Genomic DNA, 21,228 nt, shown 5'->3' with positions numbered 1-21,228 from the left:
CGTCAGTTCTCAACCTGTGGGTCACGACCCTGGCGGGGGTCCAACGACCAAAACACAGGGGTCGCCTAAAGCCAGATGTTTTGGTCGTTGGACCCCCGCCGGGGTCGTGACCCACAGGTTGAGAACCGCGGCCCTAATGTTTCCAGAACCCACCTGATACCATGCATAGTTATAATATTATTGACTATATTCCCTCTGCTATACTTTACATCCTGTGACTATTTTGTAACTGCCAATTTGTACTTCTTAATCCTTTCACCTTTTTCTTTTTTCCACTTTTATTTATTGATTTTAGCGAGAGAGGAAGGGAGAAAGAGATAGAAACAGAGAAAGAGAGACAAGAACATCAATCTATTCCTGTATGCGCACTGACCAGGGATCTAACAGGTAACCTCTGTGCTTAGGGGACGGTGATCCAACCAACAGAGCTATCTGGCCAGGGCTTTTACCTTTTTCACCCAGTTCTCCAAACCCCTTCCCTCTGTCAACCATCACTTTGTTCTCTGTATTTATGAGTCTGTTTCTATTTTGTTTTTTTTTTTTCATTTATTTTGTTCTTTAGATTCCACATATAAGTGAAATCATATGGTATTTGTCTATCTCTACTATGGTGTGCTTATGAAGCTACTATCCAGTGGTAAAATGAATTCACGGACTTTCCTCACAGTCATTATTTCCAGCATACTCTCCCATTGTGTCTAATATGTTCTGACACAAAAGCCCTAGCATTTAACCCCAATAATCATTTCTTTCTTGAAACTCGTTGGTTTGCAAACATTTTTTTTTTCTGAATTTACTTCCTTCTTTTCTACCTGCTCTTCAGTGTCTTTGACTATTTTGGTAGACAGTCCCTCTTTCCTCTTTTTCCTTAACCATGTTTTGCTCTCCTTTGCCTGATAGTTTTATTTTATCTATTCTCTGTGGACATCTTATTTTTTTTTCTCATGGCCTCAACTATCACTTGTATGTGGATGACTCCTAAATTTGAACTCCTTCCCTGAACTCTCTTTGGGATTCCAATCCACAGTTCCAGACTCTATGATGGCTAGTGGGATCAGAACACAGGACTTCTTTCCAAGCTAGTACTAAAATGTGCTTTCAGGTTTCTTTTTAGCCCTTTTTTCCTTCCCTTGTTTTTTAACTCTTCCTTGGACTGTTTTTCATTCTATTTTGGTTCAGTTTTCATATCCTCCTGGCTTCTTTTATCCTGATTAAAACAAGCAAACAAACAACGAACTCTAAGTTGCCCCCTAGAGATGTCATTTTATAAGAAAAGCTCTCCCTCTCTGCCTGTTTTTATCTTCACAAAATGTCCTTTTCAGGGAATTCAAAGATAACACTTAGCAAGAAAAATAGAATGATTTTCTTTTTTTTAAATGTAGTTAATATGCCAAATACAAAATATTTTCATTTCAAATGTAAGACTATTTGAAAAGCTGTGTCCCTCAGTATGGGGGCAGGAGGTGGTGTGGCGGAGTGATGAGTGGTCTGTTTCCAACTTGAGAACTTAAAATAGCAAATAGCTCTGAGAGGGGCTGGAATAATTCACCTCTTCTTCCCCAAGTCATAGGCAATTTCTTTGGGTATTTATCCTGAGTTTGGTGAAAGGGAATGAAAAGACAGAATTTAAGCAAGAACTAAGAAAAATTACTCCGAAGACAAAATATCAAAAAAATCATTCTTATCCTGCTCTTTTCTATACTTTAAAAGCACATATTTACCTGCCGATTTCCATGGAAACAAATCAAAAGAAAATTACAATGGAGAGGCATGGCAATACCTTTTCTATGCGAATTGAATGTTTGATTTTCATTAGGCCAGCACTGTCTTTCCTGCGAGGTCTTAGTGTTTATTATAGCAACAACTACCTTATTAACAAATCCTCCGGGTAGTTTTATTTACAGGTGCCTAACTTAGGTACTTCATCCAACTCTTTCACAATCGTCTCTCATGGTGGAAGTTAAAAATACCATCCTTATCCCGGCTCTGGTTCTGCATCAGAAATGTGACCTCGGCAGGGCAGTGCCATGAAGGATTGCATGCTTTTTTTTTTCTTCTTACAGAGAGAGGGAGTCAGAGAGAGGGATAGACAGGGACAGAGAGATGAGAAGCATCAGTTTCTCGTTGAGCATTGCTACACCTTAGTTGTTCATTGATTGCTTTCTCATATGTGCCTTGACCGTGGGCGGGCCTTCAGAAGACCGAGTAACTCCTTGCTCGAGCCAGCGACCTTGGGCTCAAGCTGATGAGCTTTTTGCTCAAACCAGATGAGTCTGCCCTCAGGCTGGTGGTGACCTCGGGGTCTCGAACCTGGGTCTTCCGCATCCCAGTCCGACGCTCTATCCACTGCGCCACCACCTGGTCAGGTGGAGTGCATGGTTTTTTATGTGATGTGCCTGTTGCTGTGCACCTTGCCTGCAAAGCAGGAACTATGCTTTAAAACCGCCAAGAGGGGCGTGCCGGGTGGATCCCGGTGGGGCGCATGCGGGAGTCTGTCTGTCTCTCCCCGTTTCCAGCTTCAGAAAAATACAAAACAAACAAACAAACAAAAAAAACCAACCAAACAAAAAACCCGCCAAGAGCCGGTGAATGCCGTGTGTAGAACTGCCAGTCTCACTACTTGGGCACGTAAGAAGGATGCTTGCTTTCTTTCTCCTTTTAACACGAAAAACATAAAGAAAACAAACAAACCAACAAATCCAACAGGCATCAAAACCATCCGAAAGCCTAGCGAAAGCGCGCCAACCACACAAAGAAAAGTAGGGGGGCTACTGGGATTCAAAATAATTTCCCCGGGATGAACACCCTCTTGGACCTATCGGAATTAACTGCGCGCTTGGTTGTAGCTAATAGACACAGCGTTTCTGGCTCAGGTCCGCCCTCAAGGCTGATAGACATTTTTGCAGTCCAATGGAATAGTGTGATGTTGAAGAATTAACCAATACATTAGGGAGGTGGGTGGAGTGTAGGCCAGGGGTTTGGCGGCGCGGTGTCATGGAGGCTCAGTCTATCAGCAGCCATTGAAGGGGAAGGAACTGCGGGTGTGTGCATGTACGTGTGTGTGTGTGTGTGTGTGTGTGTGTGTGTGTGTGTGTGTGTGCGCATGTGAGTGCGCGCGCGAGTGTGTGGACAAGGAGGTGTTGGCAGCTGAGTTAGTCCAACTCCTTGGACTCCATTTGCTATTCTCTTCTTTCTTCCCCACACCTATCTGGTGGTGGTGGGCATTATATTTGCGTTTCTTTTCATTCATTTCCAATTCTTACAATTTGAGGGTTGTGGGTAGTGGGAGAGGCAGGACAGAGAAACGGAGGAGAGTAGTAGCAGAAGAGTCGGAGGACATGGACATGAAGAAGAGGATTAACCTGGAGTTAAGGAACAGAGCCCCGGAGGAGGTGAGATGACTCAGCCCCCTCCCCTTCCCCATCAGCCCAGTATTTGGAGGGTCGAGTTTCGGGGGGCCTGGGTGGGTATGTAGGAAGAGGTAATGAATTAACCCCTACCTTGGTTTGGAGGGAAACATTTCATTTGAAGTTTTAAGTCATTAAAATCTTTTACTTAAAATGGCGAAGGGTGTAAGTTTCTAGGGGCGTTTTTGTGTTCATGGGGGCTTATCCCCTTTCGCCTTTCTTTGAGTGAGGTGTCCTGGCCTCGGGGGGCGGGAATCAGGGTGTTGGGGGCTGCTGGGCTCCCCGAGTTCCTCTTCGTGGAGGTGGGCGGTGTGGGCGCGACCCCCCAGTCCCACTCGCCCGCAGCCATCGTCGTCTGAGAAGTTAGTCCAACTTTTCTTCAGTGTTGCCAACTCCTGTTTTTTGGGGAGTGCGCCCCAAGTCTCGAGGCCCTGGGCGTCAGACAGCATCTCGCCGGGCGCGGGCTGGGGTCGCTGGCGCAGTCGGCGACCACCCGCTGCTGGCAGCGCCCACACCCCCTGGGAAGCGCGCGCGCCGACCGCGCCAGGCGGAATCTGGGTCAGCGGCCGGCTCTCCGGCCGCGGATAAATTTGGGGGACTCGTCGCTGTAATTGGAGGTGGAGAGGGTACTCGAGGCATCATCCCCTTCATACCCCGCGATGTAACGATATTCGGATGTCTTGTCGTGATGGCTGCAACTCCGAATTTGATCCCTGGAGGCGGTTTCACAAAACTCAACAAATGGCTCTTGGGTTTTGTGCTTCAAAGATGGGTTCGGCGGAACTAATGATGCGTGCTTGCTGCTGTCGCCTTAGTTAAAGAGACGGGGTTGGGAGGGGCCTCGCGAGGCGGGTTTGCAGTCAACTTTTTGGGGGTCGGGCAGGAGGCGGTTCCGCCTTTCTGAGGCTGCCTCTGGCTTCACCTAGCCCTTCCCGCCCGGGATGGAGGCGCCAGGGAACGCAGGCTGGAAGGCGACCTCGTTTTCCGTGGGGAGTCCCCGCCCCGTGTGGGGTTTCCCGTCGGTCGGAGCGGCAGGTCGCCAGAGCCAGGCTGTGACCAGCCAGGAACCTCATACTTCTGAGCACAGAGGAAAGTGTCTGGAGTCCTGCGAACTGCGGCCTCTGAGATAAACCCAGGATTGAGAGATAAGGGATATATAATTATTTCAGCAGGGGTGGAGGCGGTGCCTGTACGTGCTAGCATCAAGGATGAGTAGGGTCGGTCCGGCTGCAGATCTTTCTATACTTAAAAAAAAAGTTTGTTTCCCTGAAATTGGCAGGTAAAGGAGGAGGTGAGAGCCGCTATTATCAGAGAGTACTGGACGTTTTCTAGGGCCTACTCATTAGGGGCTTAAGAAAAAGCAAAATAAAACTTTAAAAGCTGTCTACTAGAAGCACACATTTAGAATGCTTTTTTAAGTCTTGGGTTGGAAAAGTACCCCCCCCCCCCCCCTTCGTTTACCGACCCTCTCGTAGTAATTTCCTTGCTGGCTTTGGCGATTGCCGAATGTTGCCTTTTGCAGCCTCTCCTTCCTTCCCTGTGGTGTAATAACGGTCTCTTGTATTTGCATAGCTTTCTACAGTTCACAGAACGCTTTTCCTCTTTGCTATTTACTTACTCAGACAAACTGATTAGGTGGATTGTATTCGCGGAGTCTTAGGGCCCTATAGTTATTTACTCAAGTGGAAAACTAGTTTTCTGACACCAAATCTATTGACCCTCCTCAGCTAAGCTAGACCAGGAGTCAGAAGATTTAGAGTGGAGGCACAGTTCTGTCACATTCTGTGTGACACCAAGCAAGTCATTCTCACCCTCTGGGCTATGGCATCCTCATCTTTAAACAGATCCTAATGCCTTCTCTGCTCACTGAAGTAGTTATGGGTAAGTCATTTTCAAATAGAGAAGGAGGCATTCTTTGTTGCTAATTTTTAGCCCTCAGAATACTTCAAACATTTTGGGAATGGCGAGTCAGAGTCTCCCACTTCTCCCTTAAGATTAAGTCCATTTAGGCCCACCTCAGTAAGTTTTATTCTACAACTCTGACCTAGCAGAGGATCCAGCACTGCCCCTACTTCCCAAGAATGGGAAGAAAGTCACAAAAATGCTACCAAGATGGTAGGGAAAAATAACATTTTGTCAAGGATATATCTACCACTCTGGGTAATATTGTTTGGCCTTGATATTAGAACAAAACACTTCTGAAATCTGGGCTCTCTCAGGAGCTTTCTCATATTTCTTCATGGAGGATAACAAGGTATTTTTGAGTTATGGTGGAATTTATCAACTAAAGATAAGGAAGTTTAAACTGAAAAAGTGAATAAAACAGTTTCCTTTCTTCTCTCTACTCTTTCAGGGCAGCTCGCTTGTATCCTTTCCCAGTAGTCTAGGTATCCCCTCACTGCTTAAATACATGCTCTGATTTGAGAGTTCTCACCAGAGCCAGAAACAAATTTTACATAGGACCTTTTTCAAAGGCTATTTATTTATTTTTAATGCATCAGATTTGAAGCAAGTAAACTTCTCAGTCCAAGTTCTCAGTCCGGTTGGCTCAGTGGATGGAGTGTTGGCCTGGTGTGTGGATGTCCGGGTTTGATTCCCAGTCAAGGCACACTGGGGAAACAACCATCTGCTTCTCTCCCCTTTTTCTCTCTCTTCCCCTCCCTCTCTTCCTTCTCTCCCACTTTCCCTCCTGCAGCCAGTGGCCTCAGTTTCAGTGTGGGCCCCAGGTGCTGGGGATGGCTTGGTTGGTCTGAGTGTGTCAGCCTCAGATGCTAAAAATAGCCCAGTTCATTCCAATGTTGGCCCAGAGAGGGGGTGCTGGGGGGATCCCTGCCTGAGTGCCTATGGGAATCTGTCTTCCTTCCTCTCATTAAAAAAAAAATAGGTTAACTTATAATGATGACTGTAGACTATATTTCATTTTTTTTTCCTTTTTGAGAATGAAAAGGATCTCTGTAAGGGGATTGGTGGTTTTAACATTCACCCACAATCTTCTGCTAAGCAGACTGCAAACTAAAGAATCATTTTTGTTCTCTTACAGGTGACACAATTAGTCCTTGATAATTGCCACTGTGTCAATGGGGAAATTGAGGGCCTGAATGATACTTTTAAAAAACTAGAGTTTCTGAGTATGGCTAATGTGGAACTAAGTTCACTGGCCCGGCTGCCCAACTTAAATAAACTTCGAAAGGTAAGTTGACATTAGGCATGAAAGTATCATATTTTGAATGCCAAGGGCTATTATTTCTAGTTTTTGGCCAAATGCAATAACCATTTTGCCTTTTAATTAAAGGTTCTAGTTTCTAGAGGTAAGCAAGAGGGTTATCTACATTTTGCAATCAGCTCTATTTTAGAAAAAAAGATTTTATTTATTCATTTTAGAAGTGAGAGAAAAAGAGAAAGGGGAGGGAGGAGCAGGAAGCATCAACCTCCCATATGTGCCTTGATCAGGCAAACCTGGGGTTTCAAACTGTTGTCCTTAGCATTCCAGGCCAACGTTTTATCCACTGTGCCACCACAGGTCACGCACAATCTGCTGTAATACATTGCTTTTAGACATTTAAATTTAATAATGAAATTGTGTTATAGCATGAATTTGAATTTAACATCTACCAAATGTTTTACTTTGAAACATAAAATTTGGTCCTGGCTGGTTGACTCAGTGGTAAAGTGTTGGCCTGGCATGTGGATGTCCTGGGGTTTGATTCCTGGTTAGGGCACACAGGTGAAGTGACCATCTGCTTTTCCACACCTCCTCCCCTTTCTTCTCTCTCTATTTCTCTCTTCTCCTCCAGCAGCCATGGCTCAGTTGGAGCAAGTTGACCCTGGGCGGTGAGGATGGTTCCATTGCTTTTGCTTCAGGTGCTAAAAATAGCTTGGTTGCCAAGCAATGGAGCAGTGGCCCCTGATGGGCATAGCATTGCTCAGTACAGGGCTTGCCCAGTAGATCATCTTTGGGGCGAATGCAGGAGTCTGTCTCTCTGCCTCCCCACTTCTCACTTAAGAAAAAAAAAAGAAACATAAAATCCAACTATTAAACAATTGGAACCAAACCTATGTTAAGAGCCCCCAACTTACAACTTTTTGACTTTATGATGGTGCAAAAACAATATATATACATTCAGTAGAAACTGCACTACCAATTTTGAATTTTGATCCATTACTGGCTAGCAATAGTGTGGTATGATACCCTCTCATGATGCTGGGCAGTGGCAATAAGCCAGAGCTCCGAGTAGCCGTGAGATCACAAGGGTAAACAGCTGATATTCTACAGTGTATTTATTAAATGTGTTTGATGATTTTGCCCAACTGTAGGCTAATGTAAGTATTCTGAGCATGTGATAGGCTAGGCTAAGCTATGATGTTTGGTAGGTTAGGTGTATTAAATGCACTTTTTATTTATTTATTTATTTTTGTATCTTTCTGAGGTGAGAAGCCAGGGTGGTGGTGGAGGGGAGAAGGAAGGCAGACAGACTCCCGCATGTGCCTGACCGGGATCCACCCGGCATGCCCACCAGGGGGCAATGCTCTGCCCATCTGGCCTGTTGCTCCTCTGTGGCTGGAGCCATTCTAGTGCCTGAGGCAGAGGACATGGAGCCATCTTCAGCACCCGGGGCCAACTTTGCTCCCATGGAGCCTTGGCTGCGGGAGGGGAAGAGAGAGATAGAGAGGAATTGAACCTGGGACATCCACATGCAGGGCCGACGGTCTACCGCTGAGCCAACCTGCCAGGGTTAAATGCACTTTTGACTTGCAATATTTTCAACTTATGGTGTTGGTTTTATCTGGATGTAGCTCCATCATTAGTTAAGCATCTCTCTATACAGGGGTTCTATTATACTATTTGGTGGTTGTAGGTGGAATTTGGAACTGAATTACTTATGACAGTCTTGAAGCCAGAGAGAGTGACAAATATTTTCTTCAAATTGATATATTTAAAAAATCTTTGATCTATCCTAAGTCTTTACCATTCTCTTTTCTCCCCATGTTCAATATATAGTTGGAACTTAGTGACAATATAATTTCTGGAGGCTTGGAAGTCCTGGCAGAGAAATGTCCTAATCTTACCCATCTAAATTTGAGTGGAAACAAAATCAAAGATCTCAGTGCAGTAGAAGCTCTGGTAAGTGGAAAGTTTTGTCTCTGGGCTTGCTTTATTTGGTTTAATTTTTCTGAGATGTGTGTGTGTGTGTGTGTGTGTGTGTGTGTGTGTGTGTGTGTGTGTATGTGTATTTCTAAGCAAAAACAAAAATACTGCTCATTTATTTAGACAGATATTTTTGTTTTATTCATCAGTAAAACAAAAGAATATAAATAAGAAGGTTAAAAGGCATACAATAGATATGCTGGATGGAAAAAAGTAAAAGATAGGAAGGTACAATAAAGCTTTAATTTAATCAATTGCTCAAATGAGACACTAATATTTGAAGACTATTGGAAATACTGAAAATTTCAGATGGTTTCTAATTTCCAAAAAACTGCATTTTATATTCATAGTACTTTTAATTAAATTTTTAAAAATTTATTAATCTTTAGAGAGGAAGGGGAAGAGACAGAGAGAGAGAAACATCTATTTGCCATTCCACTTATTTATGCATTCATTGGCTGATTCTTTTTTTTTCTCTTTTTTTAACAAAGGCATGTGTGTGCATAGGATAGCTATAGAGAGGGAGACAGACCAACAGGAAGGGAGAGAGATAAGAAGCATCAACTCATAGTTGTGGCACTTGAGTTGTTCATTGATTTCTTTTCATGCCTTGAACTGGGGGCTCCAGGAGAGCCAGTGACCACTTGCTCAACCCAGTGACCTTGAGCTTCAAGACAGCGACCATGGGATTATGTCGATGATCCCATTCTCAGGCCAGGGACCCTCTGCTGAAGCTGGTGAGCCTGCACTCAAGCTGGCGACCCCAGGGTTTTGAACTTGGGACCTCAGTGTCCCAAGTTGATGCTCCATCCACTGCGCCACCACTAGTCAGGCCATTGGTTGATTCTTGTATATACCCTGACCAGGGATTGAACCCACAATTTTGGCATATTGAGACATCACTTTAACCAACCCTGGCCAGGGCCACAGTACTTTGAATAACAGTTTTCATTGATATTATCTATTGGAATAAAAATGGAAATTCATACATATCAGAAATTTTTATCTCTGCTTATTGTGAAGATTATTTATGAATATTTGTCTAATAGTTAGATAAATATTTTAATATCAGAGGAGAGGTTATTCTATTGATTTCTGTTTCATTCTTTTGAAACTTCTGAATTTCTTATATGTTGTGATATAGGTCAGCAATTTTAAACTTTTTCATCTCATGGTACACATAAACTAATTACTAAAATTCTGCTGCATAGCAAAAAATATATTTTTTGCTGATCTGACAAAAAAGGTATAATTTTGGTTGATTTAAAAATAATAGGAGCCCTGTCTATTTTGTTCAGTGGATAGAGCATCGGCCCAGTGTATGGACATCCCACATTTGATTCCTGGTCAGGGCGCACAAGAGAGACAACCATCTGCTTCTCTACTCCTTTCTCTCTCCCTTTTCCCTTTTCACAGTCAGTGGCTCAGCTGGTTTGAGCGTTGGCCCCAGGTGCTGGGGATAGCTCGGTTGTTCCCAGCATCAAGCCTCAGATGCTAAAAATAGCTCGGTTGATTCCAGCATTGGCCCCAGATGGGGTTTGCTAGGTGGATCCTGGTCAGGGCGCATGCTGAAGTGTGTCTTAACTATCTCCCCTCCTCTCACTTAAAAGAAATATAGTAATTACATACCTTTTTGCTTCAAAGTGACTTTTTAAAAAACCAAGTGCTTACTTATAAAGATTTCTGGTACCAAGAATTAACCAATTAAATGCAATCTTATGTGATGTGACCAATAAGATGCAACACCATTATATGGCATATATTTATGGTTAAAGACAGGACATTCACACCTGATGGCTAGTGTTGTGTTGGCTGTTGTCATTTTTCATTTGACAATTTAAGGGAAAAGATGTCAGTGCCCCAGACTAAATAAATAGTCAAGTATTGAATGCTTTTTTAAAAATTGATTTTATATTTTTAAAATTGATTTTAGAGAGACAAAGAGGTAAAGAGAGAGAAAAACCACTTTGTTGTTTCACTTATGTATGCATATGCCTTGTCTGGGGATTGAACCTTGGCATATGGGGATGATGCTCCAACCAACTGAGCTACCAGGCCAGGGCTTATGTATTACATGTTTTAAAATTTTTTTGTGGCACAGACTGGCCTGTGGTGGCACAGAGGATAGAGCCTCGACCTGGAATGCTGAGGTCACTGGGTTTGGGCTTGCTGTGTCAAGGTACATACGAGAAGCAATCAGTGAACTAAAACAAAGCAACTATGAATTGATACTTATTCCTCCTACCCTCTGTAAAATCAATCAATACATTTTTTTCTCTTTCTCTTTTTTTTTTTTTTGTGGTACACCGGTTGAAAATCACTGATCTAGGTGGTTAATGGTTTCTTTTACTTTAGAGTAAAACATTCAGATAAAATTTTAAATTGGAGAGGAATATATTTTATTATCAACTTCAGGAGTTGAGTATTTGGTCTGAAAATTTCTAGTATTTTCTTAAATTCTACTCTTTTTCCTTCTTTCTTGATTATTTTTTGAGTTATTTCATTATTTACTCATTTGTTTACGAATATGCGGAAAGGAAAAGGAGATGAAGTGAAACTAAAACTGGTTGATCTGATTTTTAAAAAGCTTGTGAAGAGGTTGAAATTGTTGAATGTAAGTTTGACTCTGGATTTAAATTAAATATTATTCTTGTTGCTTATTATTGCATTGATTTCAGTCAACAAAATATATTGAGTCCCTACAATAAGTAAAAATGCTAAGCTGGAGAAACATCAGTGAACACAACCAAGTTTCTACTCCTGTGTAGTTTGCATGCCAGGGCCTCAGTAAGAGAGTTGGCTGTGCTCGGTATAATAACCCTTCATTATACAATTCTTAAAATTCAAAAACCATTCTCTTGAGTTCAAGTATGTATTTTCTGGTTCATGAATTGAAAAGAAATAACATGCTATTTTAAATCTTGAATGTAAGTTTTAATGTTTTACTTTTCCAGCAAAATCTTAAAAATTTGAAAAGTCTTGACTTGTTTAACTGCGAGATCACAACTCTGGAAGATTACAGAGAGAGTATTTTTGAACTGCTGCAGCAAATCACATACTTAGATGGATTTGATCAGGAAGATAACGAAGCACCAGACTCAGGAGCAGAGGATGATGCAGGTAATCATTTGTAATACTCATAAATGTGTCCGGATTCTAGCCTCTGCTCTATCTAACCATGCCAGTTAGAGTGGGCATGGATATTTAGGTGTAGGGAAAAAAAAAGGTATTAGTAAGACAAGAAACATTTATAAACCCACAATCCTAGTCCTGTATTTCTCTTTTTAGATTTGGTGGAATTGAATGATTATTATATCAGGCTCTATGACATTATATATCTGTATAAACCACCCAGTAAAAGTGGCATGATTTATTTATTTGTTTGTTTGTCTATTTATTTATTGTTGAATTTTTCTGCAACTTTTAAAGTAGTACTTTACAAAAATCATTTATCACAGTATTCTGTGTAATAGCCACAAAGTAGAAACAATCTCTGTAAGTCAGTTGACAAATGGAAATACAAAATGTCTATACATGGATTACTATTCAGTCATAAAAATGAATGAAGTCCTGATATGTGAGTGAAGCTAGAAAACATTCTACTAGGTTAAAGAAGCCAGACACAAAAGGCTCCGTATCATATGACTCTCTTTAGATAGAAATGTCCAGAGTAGGCAAATACATACAAAGTAGATGGATGGTTGCCAGGGCTTGGGATGAGGAGAACGGTGAGTGAACTAATGGATTTAGGGTTTCTTTGGGGGTGATGAAAAGGTTCTAGAATTAGATGGTGAATATATTATATATTTTTGGATAAATGGGTGACTAACATATAAGATGACAAAACAGCTGTTATTAATAATGGGATACTTTGTTACTGTTACTTGAAAACAATTTGATGGATAAACAATGTTATAAAATAACATGAGGCCCTGGCCCATTGGTTCAGTGTTAGACCATCTGCCCTGTGTGTGCATTTCCCAGGTTTGAGTCCTGGTCAGGGCACACAAGAGAAACAAACATCTGCTTCTCTACTTCTCCACCCCTCCCCCTGCTCCTTCTCTCTTTTTCTCTCTTTTCTCCTCCCGCAACCATGGCTTGATTGGTTTGAGTGCATTGGCCCAGGCTTGGTTGGAAGCATGGTCCCAGATGGGCAGAGCATCAGCCCCAGATGGGGGTTGCCGGGTGGATCCTGATTGGGGTGCATGCAGGAGTCTGTCTCCTCTCCTCCTCTCACTTGGAAAAGAAAAAGAAAAAAAAATGACATGAGGGACAAGCAGGTTTTGAAGTGTCCACAAAATAAAACAAACCTCAGTATATGTAATGTTTTGATGAAAATCTGTACATTGGAAAATCTTCAGTATTTAGAAACCATATTTCTCAAATAGTAAATATGGGCCTGACCAGGCGGTGGCGCAGTGGATAGAGCCTCGGACTGGGATGCGGAAGGACTCAGGTTCGAGACCCCAAGATCTCCAGCTTGAGCGCAGGCTCATCTGGTTTGAGCAAAAGCTCACCAGATTGGACCCAAGGTCACTGGCTCAAGCAAGGGGTTACTCGGTCTGCTGAAGGCCCATGGTCAAGGCACATATGAGAAAGCAATCAATGAACAACTAAGTGTTACAAAGCATAACGAAAAACTAATGATTGAAGCTTCTCATCTCTCTACTCCTGTCTGTCCCTGTCTATCCCTCTCTCTGACTCTCTCTCTGTCTCTGTTAAAAAAATAAAATAAAATAAAAACCATGATCTTTAAAAAAAAAAAAAAAAAAGAATGTTTTAAATAGTAAATATGGGTGTTATAAAAGAGACATTTAAAAAAATAATATCACCCTGAGATACTGCCTACCCATTGGCTTAAAAGTTTGAAGTGATTGGGGCAAAGGTTAAAAGGATCAACAACATATTATCAAGAAACATATGCCCAGCCATTTGCACATCTCTTAAAATATTTTTAAAGATGGAGATGAAGATGATGAAGAGGAAGCTGGTCCACCTGAAGGATATGAGGAAGAGGAAGAGGAAGAAGATGATGAGGATGAAGATGAAGATGAAGCCGGCTCAGAATTGGGAGAGGGAGAAGAAGAAGTAGGCCTCTCATACTTAATGCGAGAGGAGATTCAGGTGAACAGACCCTTTTTACATGCACTGAAAAGTTATTATTTAGACACAGGGCTGAGTACTATAAAAACTAAGTTGTATAGAAATCTAACTTGTGTGGGTACATGTGTCTGTCTGCCTGTCATTTTTTTCACCACTGCGTCCAGTTCATACTAACCAGATGATCATGAACACCTATTGATTTTTACCTCCCAGCTAGCTTTCAAATCCATTTTTCCCTCAGCGGCATGGTATGGTGGAACCATTTTCCAAATGTTTCTGAGCCTTAGTTTCTGCCTTACTAAAACCTAGATTGACCCTGGATGGTTGGCTCAGTGGTAGAATGTTGCCCAGCGTGTGGATGTCCTGGTTTCGATTCCCAGCCAGGGCACACAGGAGAGGTGTCCATCTGCTTCTCCATGCCTCCCCCTTTCACTTTTCTCTCTCTCTTCCCCTCCCGCAGCCATGGCTCAATTGGAGCAGGTTGGCCCCAGGAGGATGGCTCCATGGCCTCCATCTCAGACGCTAAGACGGGATGGCTCCCTTGGGAGCATGGCCCCAGATGAGCAGAGCATCGCCCCCTAGTGAGCTTGCCAAGTGGGTCCTGGTTGGGCGTATGCGGGAGTCTGTCTCTCTGCCTCCCCTCCTCTCACTGAATAAAAAAACAAATCCCCCAAATCCACCTCGATTATACTATCTCGTAGAATTGTTTAAGGATTTAACAAAATATGTAAAGTATCTAGTTGCTGGCACATTGTAGGCACTCAAGAAAACTTTTCTCTAATTATTTTCTGCTTATGGTTTTGTTGTAGCTTTCTAAATACCCTCTCTGAATACAGCATCACAACGGGTGTATCCTTTGCAGTGCCTGTCTGCGTAGTCTGGGTGCAAATGTGATCCTATCACTAGCCTACTTGAAATCCTTTTCTGTTTCCCTGCTGCCACCAAGACACACAAGACCCATGATTGTTTAGCCCCTACTTCCTTCTCTGGTTTTACCTCCCTTAATACCAAATTAAATTGTCACCTGAAGCTACATATTTCTTGCCTTTCTGTCTGTATATGATGTGAGTAGTATTCTAAAGTACATTTGTTTATCTGAAATGATTTTGTACCCATGCCCTCTGATGAACTTTCTCTTTTCTGAGTAAACATATAGTAAAGCATGTAAAGTACACTAACTTTATGTACAAGTCCATAAACTTTTATGTATGTTTATATTTGTGTAACCACCACACGAATCATGCCTCATGAACTTTTATCTTTAAAAACTCAACTCTGGAGTTGCCTCATTATTAAAGCTTTTTATAATTTTTCATAGACAATCACTCCTTTCTCTGTTACCTTTGAACCTTGATTAAACTTCTATTACCTATAGACACTTTTGTAAAAACTGATTTGGCTGGGACATAGTAAGCTCACAGGAAATGTCAGTCGACTTGAACAAATGATCTTTTCACTCCTGGGCGTTTAGATAAGTTACTTTCTCCCAATGTTAAATTATTGAGTTTTGTTTTCATAATTTATAATTTAAAATAAGTTTATTATTAAAAATAACATCTTATTTAGACTAGAAATTGTTAGTATTCTCATTTGTTTTTCAATGGCTTTTACATTGGTTAGATAGATGATATCACTGATTAATGATCATTTTTCTCTGAAACCATTGGGAAAATATGGGGCTCAAATTTGTTTGGGGCCTTAGTGAGTTAGGAGCTATATAGTCATGAAGAAGAAAACTTTTAAGTATTTCAAGTATTCACAGAGAAGGGCAACCTATTCAATTTATGTCAGCATATAACTTGAATATTTTCCCCCTAAGTTTTAATTTATTTAGTAAAATAATGAACTTATATTATTTTGTCTTTGGCTTTTTATTTTCTCTGCCAATAATTCTTCTTAAGTCTAAATAGTGTTAAGTAACTTAAAAATGACCTTCAGCTAACTGCAAATGTTTATGTTTACATTTCATTGACTATTGGGAAATATTAAGTAAAAATGACATGGCCAAGTATAGAGCAAGAATCTCTAAGATAATGCATATGATATTAAGTCAGAGTAGTACCCAGGTAGCGGGCCAGAAGTTCTCAATTATGATGAGGTAACGTGGTTATTTCAAATGAAGTCTTGCTTTTAGAGACTAAGATCCAGGGGAAGCATCAGGGATTACTGGGATTAAAAAAGAAATGAGAAGGAAATAAAAATGGGATTTGATTAGCTATTTTTTGTTCGACTGTTATTTCTATTTCAGCCGCTCTTCAGAGGTAAGAAATTAATATGTACAAAGAAGGACTTTAGGGATAATATATTTCATTAAAAACAGGGAGGTAGCTTTAGAAGAATTGGGAATTATGGTGCTTTTGTATTATTTGTAGTACAAATGAGGAAACATTTTATTTCCCTCTAATTAGGAAGAGACCAGAGTCTTTACAGAGCAAGTTCCTGGTGGTCTAATTGATTTTATGTATATATATTTTAAAGGCTTACAAACATGAATCAACTTATCTAATCATATTTTGTTTAAAACAAAAGCCAGAGAAGTAATTAGCTTTTTAGAGTTAGGCTCTAAAAAGTTAGGCTCTAAATTACCAAGGAATAAATGTGATTAGTATCTCAAGTGTTTTAAAAAATTATAAATGTTTAAGCATCTTCCTTTATCATTCCTTGCAGATGTAATATGTTTAAAATGTTTTGTCTCTCTCCTTCCTCCCTTTACTCTCCCTCCCCCTCCTTTCCTCACCTTTCCCCCACCTTTCCCCTTTCTTCTCTAACCCCCTTCTCTTCCTTGCTTTTATTTTTGTCTTTAGTTTGAGGCTGTGGATTCTCCTGATTTTTATTGTGGTTCCTTTTTGTACTATTTGCTACCGCTCATTCCTTCTATTCCCTGTAGCTTGATGGTGTTTTGGTATGGAATGCTTTACAGTGTCTTTGTTAGCTAAATGCTGGAGAAATTGGTTCTGTTTAGTATTTCTAGACACAAATGGGACTGTCGATACTGTGAAAAGTGAGGGTGTCCAAGTTTTCCCTCACTATCTAGCAGTCCTTGACACTTGCCAATTTAAGTAGTTTTAAAGAGCAATAAACTTCTGTGGGATTGGAGGGTTTCTTTTTTTTTTAACATACAGCTCTCAGCCATTTGGCAGATAGCCAAGAACAAGGCAGTAAGTGTAAAAGGCCTCTGAGTAACCAAAACAAAAGACATTTTCTTTGTAGGACATTGTTCATGCTGTTATTCTAAACTTATTTTCTCTTTTATATTTAGTCCTCTGATAAGCTTGCTGATCTATTTTTTGAATCCATAGTAGATTAAAATAGAAATAGTAACACACTGCAAAAGACAAGGCATAAAAACTAGAGAAATTCACAACTCATTTTAAAAATGAGAAAACCACCTTATATATATTAATAGTCTCTGAAGGAATTGGCAATACTATTAGTATAATGTTCATGATCAAAATGGTAACTGATAATTCAAGAAAAAGGTTTGTTGGGTTTAGCAGAGAATGGTAGAAGAGTGTTCAGTGCACTTTAGAGGTTTGCATCCCAGTTGGCTAAAGTAAAAAAAAAATTGTGTTAATGTTTCAAAGCTATGTTGAAATCTTAGCTATCCAGAGCAACTCATTCTGCAAGAGTTATAGATCAAGTTTATTGTGATTTTAATTGACATTTGCTATTTTAATATGTAGATTTTTTTTAGACGTAGAAGGAACTTACAGATCTTTCTAGATAAATACTTCCTTTTACTGATTGAAAAACTGGGGTCCAGAGAGATTAAGTAACTTGTTCAATACATTTATCTGTGTTTGGGCCAGGATTCAGGTAATTCCTACTACAATGTATAAAATCAGACACTGTCCTTGAAAGACAGAAAAATCTTTCCATTATAGTAGTCACCGGGAACATTTGGCTATTAAAATTAATTAAAGTCAGGCCTGACCTGTTGTGGCGCAGTGGATAAAGAGTTGACCTGGAATGCTGAGGTTGCCAGTTTGAAAACCTGTACTTGCCTGGTCAAGGCACATATGGGAGTTGATGCTTCCTGCTCCTCCCCTCTTCTCTCTCATCTCTAAAATGAATAAATAAAGTCTTAAAAAAATTAAAGTTAAAATTAATTAAAATCCCATAAAATTATAAATTTACATCAGCATACAACAATATGAATAAAAACAATATGAAGTCTTGTTTTTAGAAACTAATAGCCAGGGGAATCATCAGGGGTTACTGAGATTTAAAAAGAAATTAGAAGGAAATAGAAATGGTATTTGAGCCTTACCAGGTGGTGGCACAGTGGATAGAGTAGTCTGACTGGGATGCAGAGGACCCAGGTTCAAAACTCCAAGATCTCCAGCTTGAGTGCGGGGTCACTGGCTTGAGCATGGAATCATAGACATGACCGTGGTCGCTGGCTTGAGCCTGAAGGTTACCAGCTTGAAGCCCAAGGTCACTGGCTTGAACCCAAGGTTGCTGCTGGCTTGAGCAAGGGGTCATTCGCTCTGCTGTAGCCCCCTGGTCAAGGCACATGAGAAAGCAATCAATGAACAACTAAGGAGCCACAATGAAGAATTGATGCTTCTCATCTCTCTCTCTCCCTTCCTGTCTTTCTGTCCCTATCTGTCCCTCTCGCTGTCAAAAAAAAAAAAAGATATTTGATTAGCTATTTTTTGTTTGAGTCTTATTCAAACATTGATGTGCATTGGTCACATTTCAAATGCTTAGTAGCCACGTGTGACTAGTGGTTACTGGACTGGACAGCACAGATATTGAACATTTCCATTGTTGCCAAGTTTTGAACATTGCTGGTCTAAAACAGCAATTATATTTTTTGCCCTGCCTGGATAGCTCAGTTGGTTAGAGCATCATCTGGGAGTGTAGAGGTTGCCGGTTCGATCCCCAGCCAGGGCATATATAGGAACAGAATGATGTTCCTGTCACTCTCTCTCTCTCTTTCCCTTCTTCTCTTTCTAAAATAAATTAAAAAAAAATTATTTTAAACAGCTTATTTTCATAAAGAAACTAGATTTAGCTGGGTGTTTAAAAGGTCATTTATAAGTTACACAGAGTTGATCAGAACACAGAATAACCCTAGTTTCTTGTGCTTTGCTGGAATGTATTATGAAACTGAAAAATTTGTGTCATGGCTCTTTTATACTCAAACTGAATATTTAAATTTCAAGGATGAAGAAGATGATGATGACTATGTTGAAGAAGGGGATGAAGAAGAAGAGGGTGAGTTATGTTAGCCATAAAAATATTCTAAAATTAGAGTTATAGCTATTCATGAATTTTAAAGAATGAGTTTATAATTCAAAATGATTACTGATCTCTGATTTTTGCAACATATAGAATGCCTTGAGAGGTATAAAATCTTTTTAAAAGTAATCTTTTGGTATTTATTAATTCCAATGTATAAACAACTTATAACACTTACTTTCAAAACAGGAATGAAGAGATAATGGATCTTTGAGCTCAATTTATTTTTTTAGGATCTTACATTTTGGAGAAGGTGAAGACTTCTCTAGAAGGGAAGAACATTTGAACTTGATAATGCCCTTTTTAGATTTGCTCTCTGGTACTGTTTACCTCCACTGGTCGGCAAACTGGCTTGCGAGTCACATGCAGCTCTTTGGCCCCTTGAGTGTGGCTCTTCCACAAAATACCACATGCAGGCACTACCTCGATAAGGAATGTACCTACCTATATAGTTTAAGTTTAAAAAATTTGGCTCTCAAAAGAAATTTCAATCGTTGTACTGTTGATATTTGGCTCTGTTGACTAATGAGTTTGCTAACCACTGAGTCCTAGACCTTTCAAAATAAATGAAGAAATTCACTAAGAATTCCATTAATAGTTTCTTGATCTGTACTTCATGATTTGGCCACCAGAGTGCTTAGCAAGCTGTTATTATTTATGGATTTCTAAGTCTATTAAGTCTGTTCAATACACTGAAATTGAAAAGAAATTCAGAGAGGAAACTTAACCAATATTTTTCTAAGGCCATTAACTTTTCACTAAGATAGAGTAAAAAGTTTGTAACTTAAACATTTTTTTGTTAAAATTAACTATTTTGTACTTTCACTTTCACTTTTCTTTTAGGAGAAGAAGGTCTTCGAGGGGAAAAGCGGAAACGAGATGCTGAAGATGATGGAGAGGAAGAAGATGACTAGATCATTTTACGACCAGATCCCCAAAGTTACTGGGTGTGCAATTGATCGATCACATCTTTCTTGTTTCTTCATGTACAGTAGCTCTCTCTACAGAAGATAACATGTACCTTTTTATAGGAAAAGTGTGGTTTTACTACTTTTGCCTCATCATTCCAAATAAGATTCACTAGGCTGTTAATGATTATATTGTATGTAGAAAATTTTCATTGACATTGTGAAATTCATTAGCAGTTTATTTAGAATCTTAATTATTCTAATACAAGCTCACTGTATTGGTTATTTTTAGCCCCAAATTAAAACATGATCACTTTTACACAGGCATAGTATGGTGTATTTCATTCATAAGATTTTAAAGTTACTTATGAATTAACTGAGATCAGAGTTATTTACTGAAATTCACAGCTGAAATATGAAATAAAAATAGTCTCATGAATGGGAAGTTGGTTATTTTTTAAGAGGTGACCCAGAGCTCTGTATTTGGAAAGCAATGACTTTTTTTTTTTTGCTAAGGGTTATTGGATACTTATTTGTCACATGAATAACTTGGACAGTAGGAGCAGAATAGTAAAGGTTTTATTCACCAATATAGTTAGTGGCTTTTGGGGAGGTTTCTGAAAACTTGTAATCCAGGTGACTAATAAGATACTAGTTTTGAAGGAATAATTGCTGATAGTAAGTTCAGAGACATGCAGGTAAGCCCTTTGTTCTTCAAGATGAATGAAGATTATGACATGCTACCAGTTGTTTCTTTTGTTTTATTTTTAAGTGTGCAGTTTTCATTTTCCTTTCAGCATTTCCCTTATTATCACCTTCCTTGATTCACTCTCTTCCCTCTTCTCAAAAAAAAAAAAATGTTGGGAAACTTATGGATACCTAGGAAGACCTTTATTTAGTGTTATACCTCAACTACCTTTTCAGACCTGTCTCAGTTTTAAACAAGCTAAGTAAAACAAACTGAGTATTTTCTGAGATATGAATGTTATTATCAGTGCAGTTTTATGCAACAAACTCTGCTTACTGGAAATCTTTCTTGGTTGACAAGATGTACAGACTGTGTAGGAAGAGGAAGAAAGAAAATGGAGCTTTAGGAAGCAGCAATAGTGTTCCATCAGGAGAATTGCCTGTTGATAATTAATGAGACATTCAAGTCAAAATTTTAAGTTAGCTTTCCAAATGACTTAGCTGTCACTCCAAGTGTCTAACTTTTCTGAATAGAACCTTTAATTATTCTTTCTATAGTTTTAAAGCATTACCAGATACAGCATTTGATTGGAATATATTAGGCAGAGGGGGAAATATTTGGAACTAAATCCATATTAAAATTAAGACTTGTTTTTAAGTGGATGTCCATTAAAGGTAGAAAAATATTTGGGAAAAGTGCGAAGGTGTGTTTAGTAACGATAATAAGAGC

The 21,228-nt window shown here is 39.8% G+C and overlaps 1 protein-coding gene across 2 annotated transcripts in view; it reads left to right on the top strand.

The window, feature by feature from the left end:
• Window positions 1–20,690, top strand: part of ANP32E (acidic nuclear phosphoprotein 32 family member E) — a 76,431-nt gene extending 55,741 nt beyond the window's left edge. Inside the window, exons 1-7 of one of the 2 annotated variants that reach the window (XM_066377383.1) lie at window positions 2,995–3,392; window positions 6,448–6,597; window positions 8,407–8,529; window positions 11,508–11,673; window positions 13,514–13,677; window positions 18,828–18,879; window positions 19,747–20,690. In XM_066377383.1, the coding sequence (XP_066233480.1) occupies window positions 3,339–3,392; window positions 6,448–6,597; window positions 8,407–8,529; window positions 11,508–11,673; window positions 13,514–13,677; window positions 18,828–18,879; window positions 19,747–19,817 (780 nt within the window). In that variant the 5' untranslated portion in view covers window positions 2,995–3,338 and the 3' untranslated portion in view covers window positions 19,818–20,690. Of the gene's footprint in view, window positions 1–2,994; window positions 3,393–6,447; window positions 6,598–8,406; window positions 8,530–11,507; window positions 11,674–13,513; window positions 13,678–18,827; window positions 18,880–19,746 lie in introns of those variants that run through there. The other variant, XM_066377384.1, reaches the window with a different exon arrangement.
• Window positions 20,691–21,228: the final 538 nt, after the last annotated feature.

This window comes from Saccopteryx leptura, chromosome 3 (assembly GCF_036850995.1).
Source record: "Saccopteryx leptura isolate mSacLep1 chromosome 3, mSacLep1_pri_phased_curated, whole genome shotgun sequence".
Lineage (NCBI taxonomy): Eukaryota > Metazoa > Chordata > Mammalia > Chiroptera > Emballonuridae > Saccopteryx > Saccopteryx leptura.
Note: the sequence above shows the minus strand (reverse complement) of the source record. Positions and strands in the feature narration are given on the sequence as shown.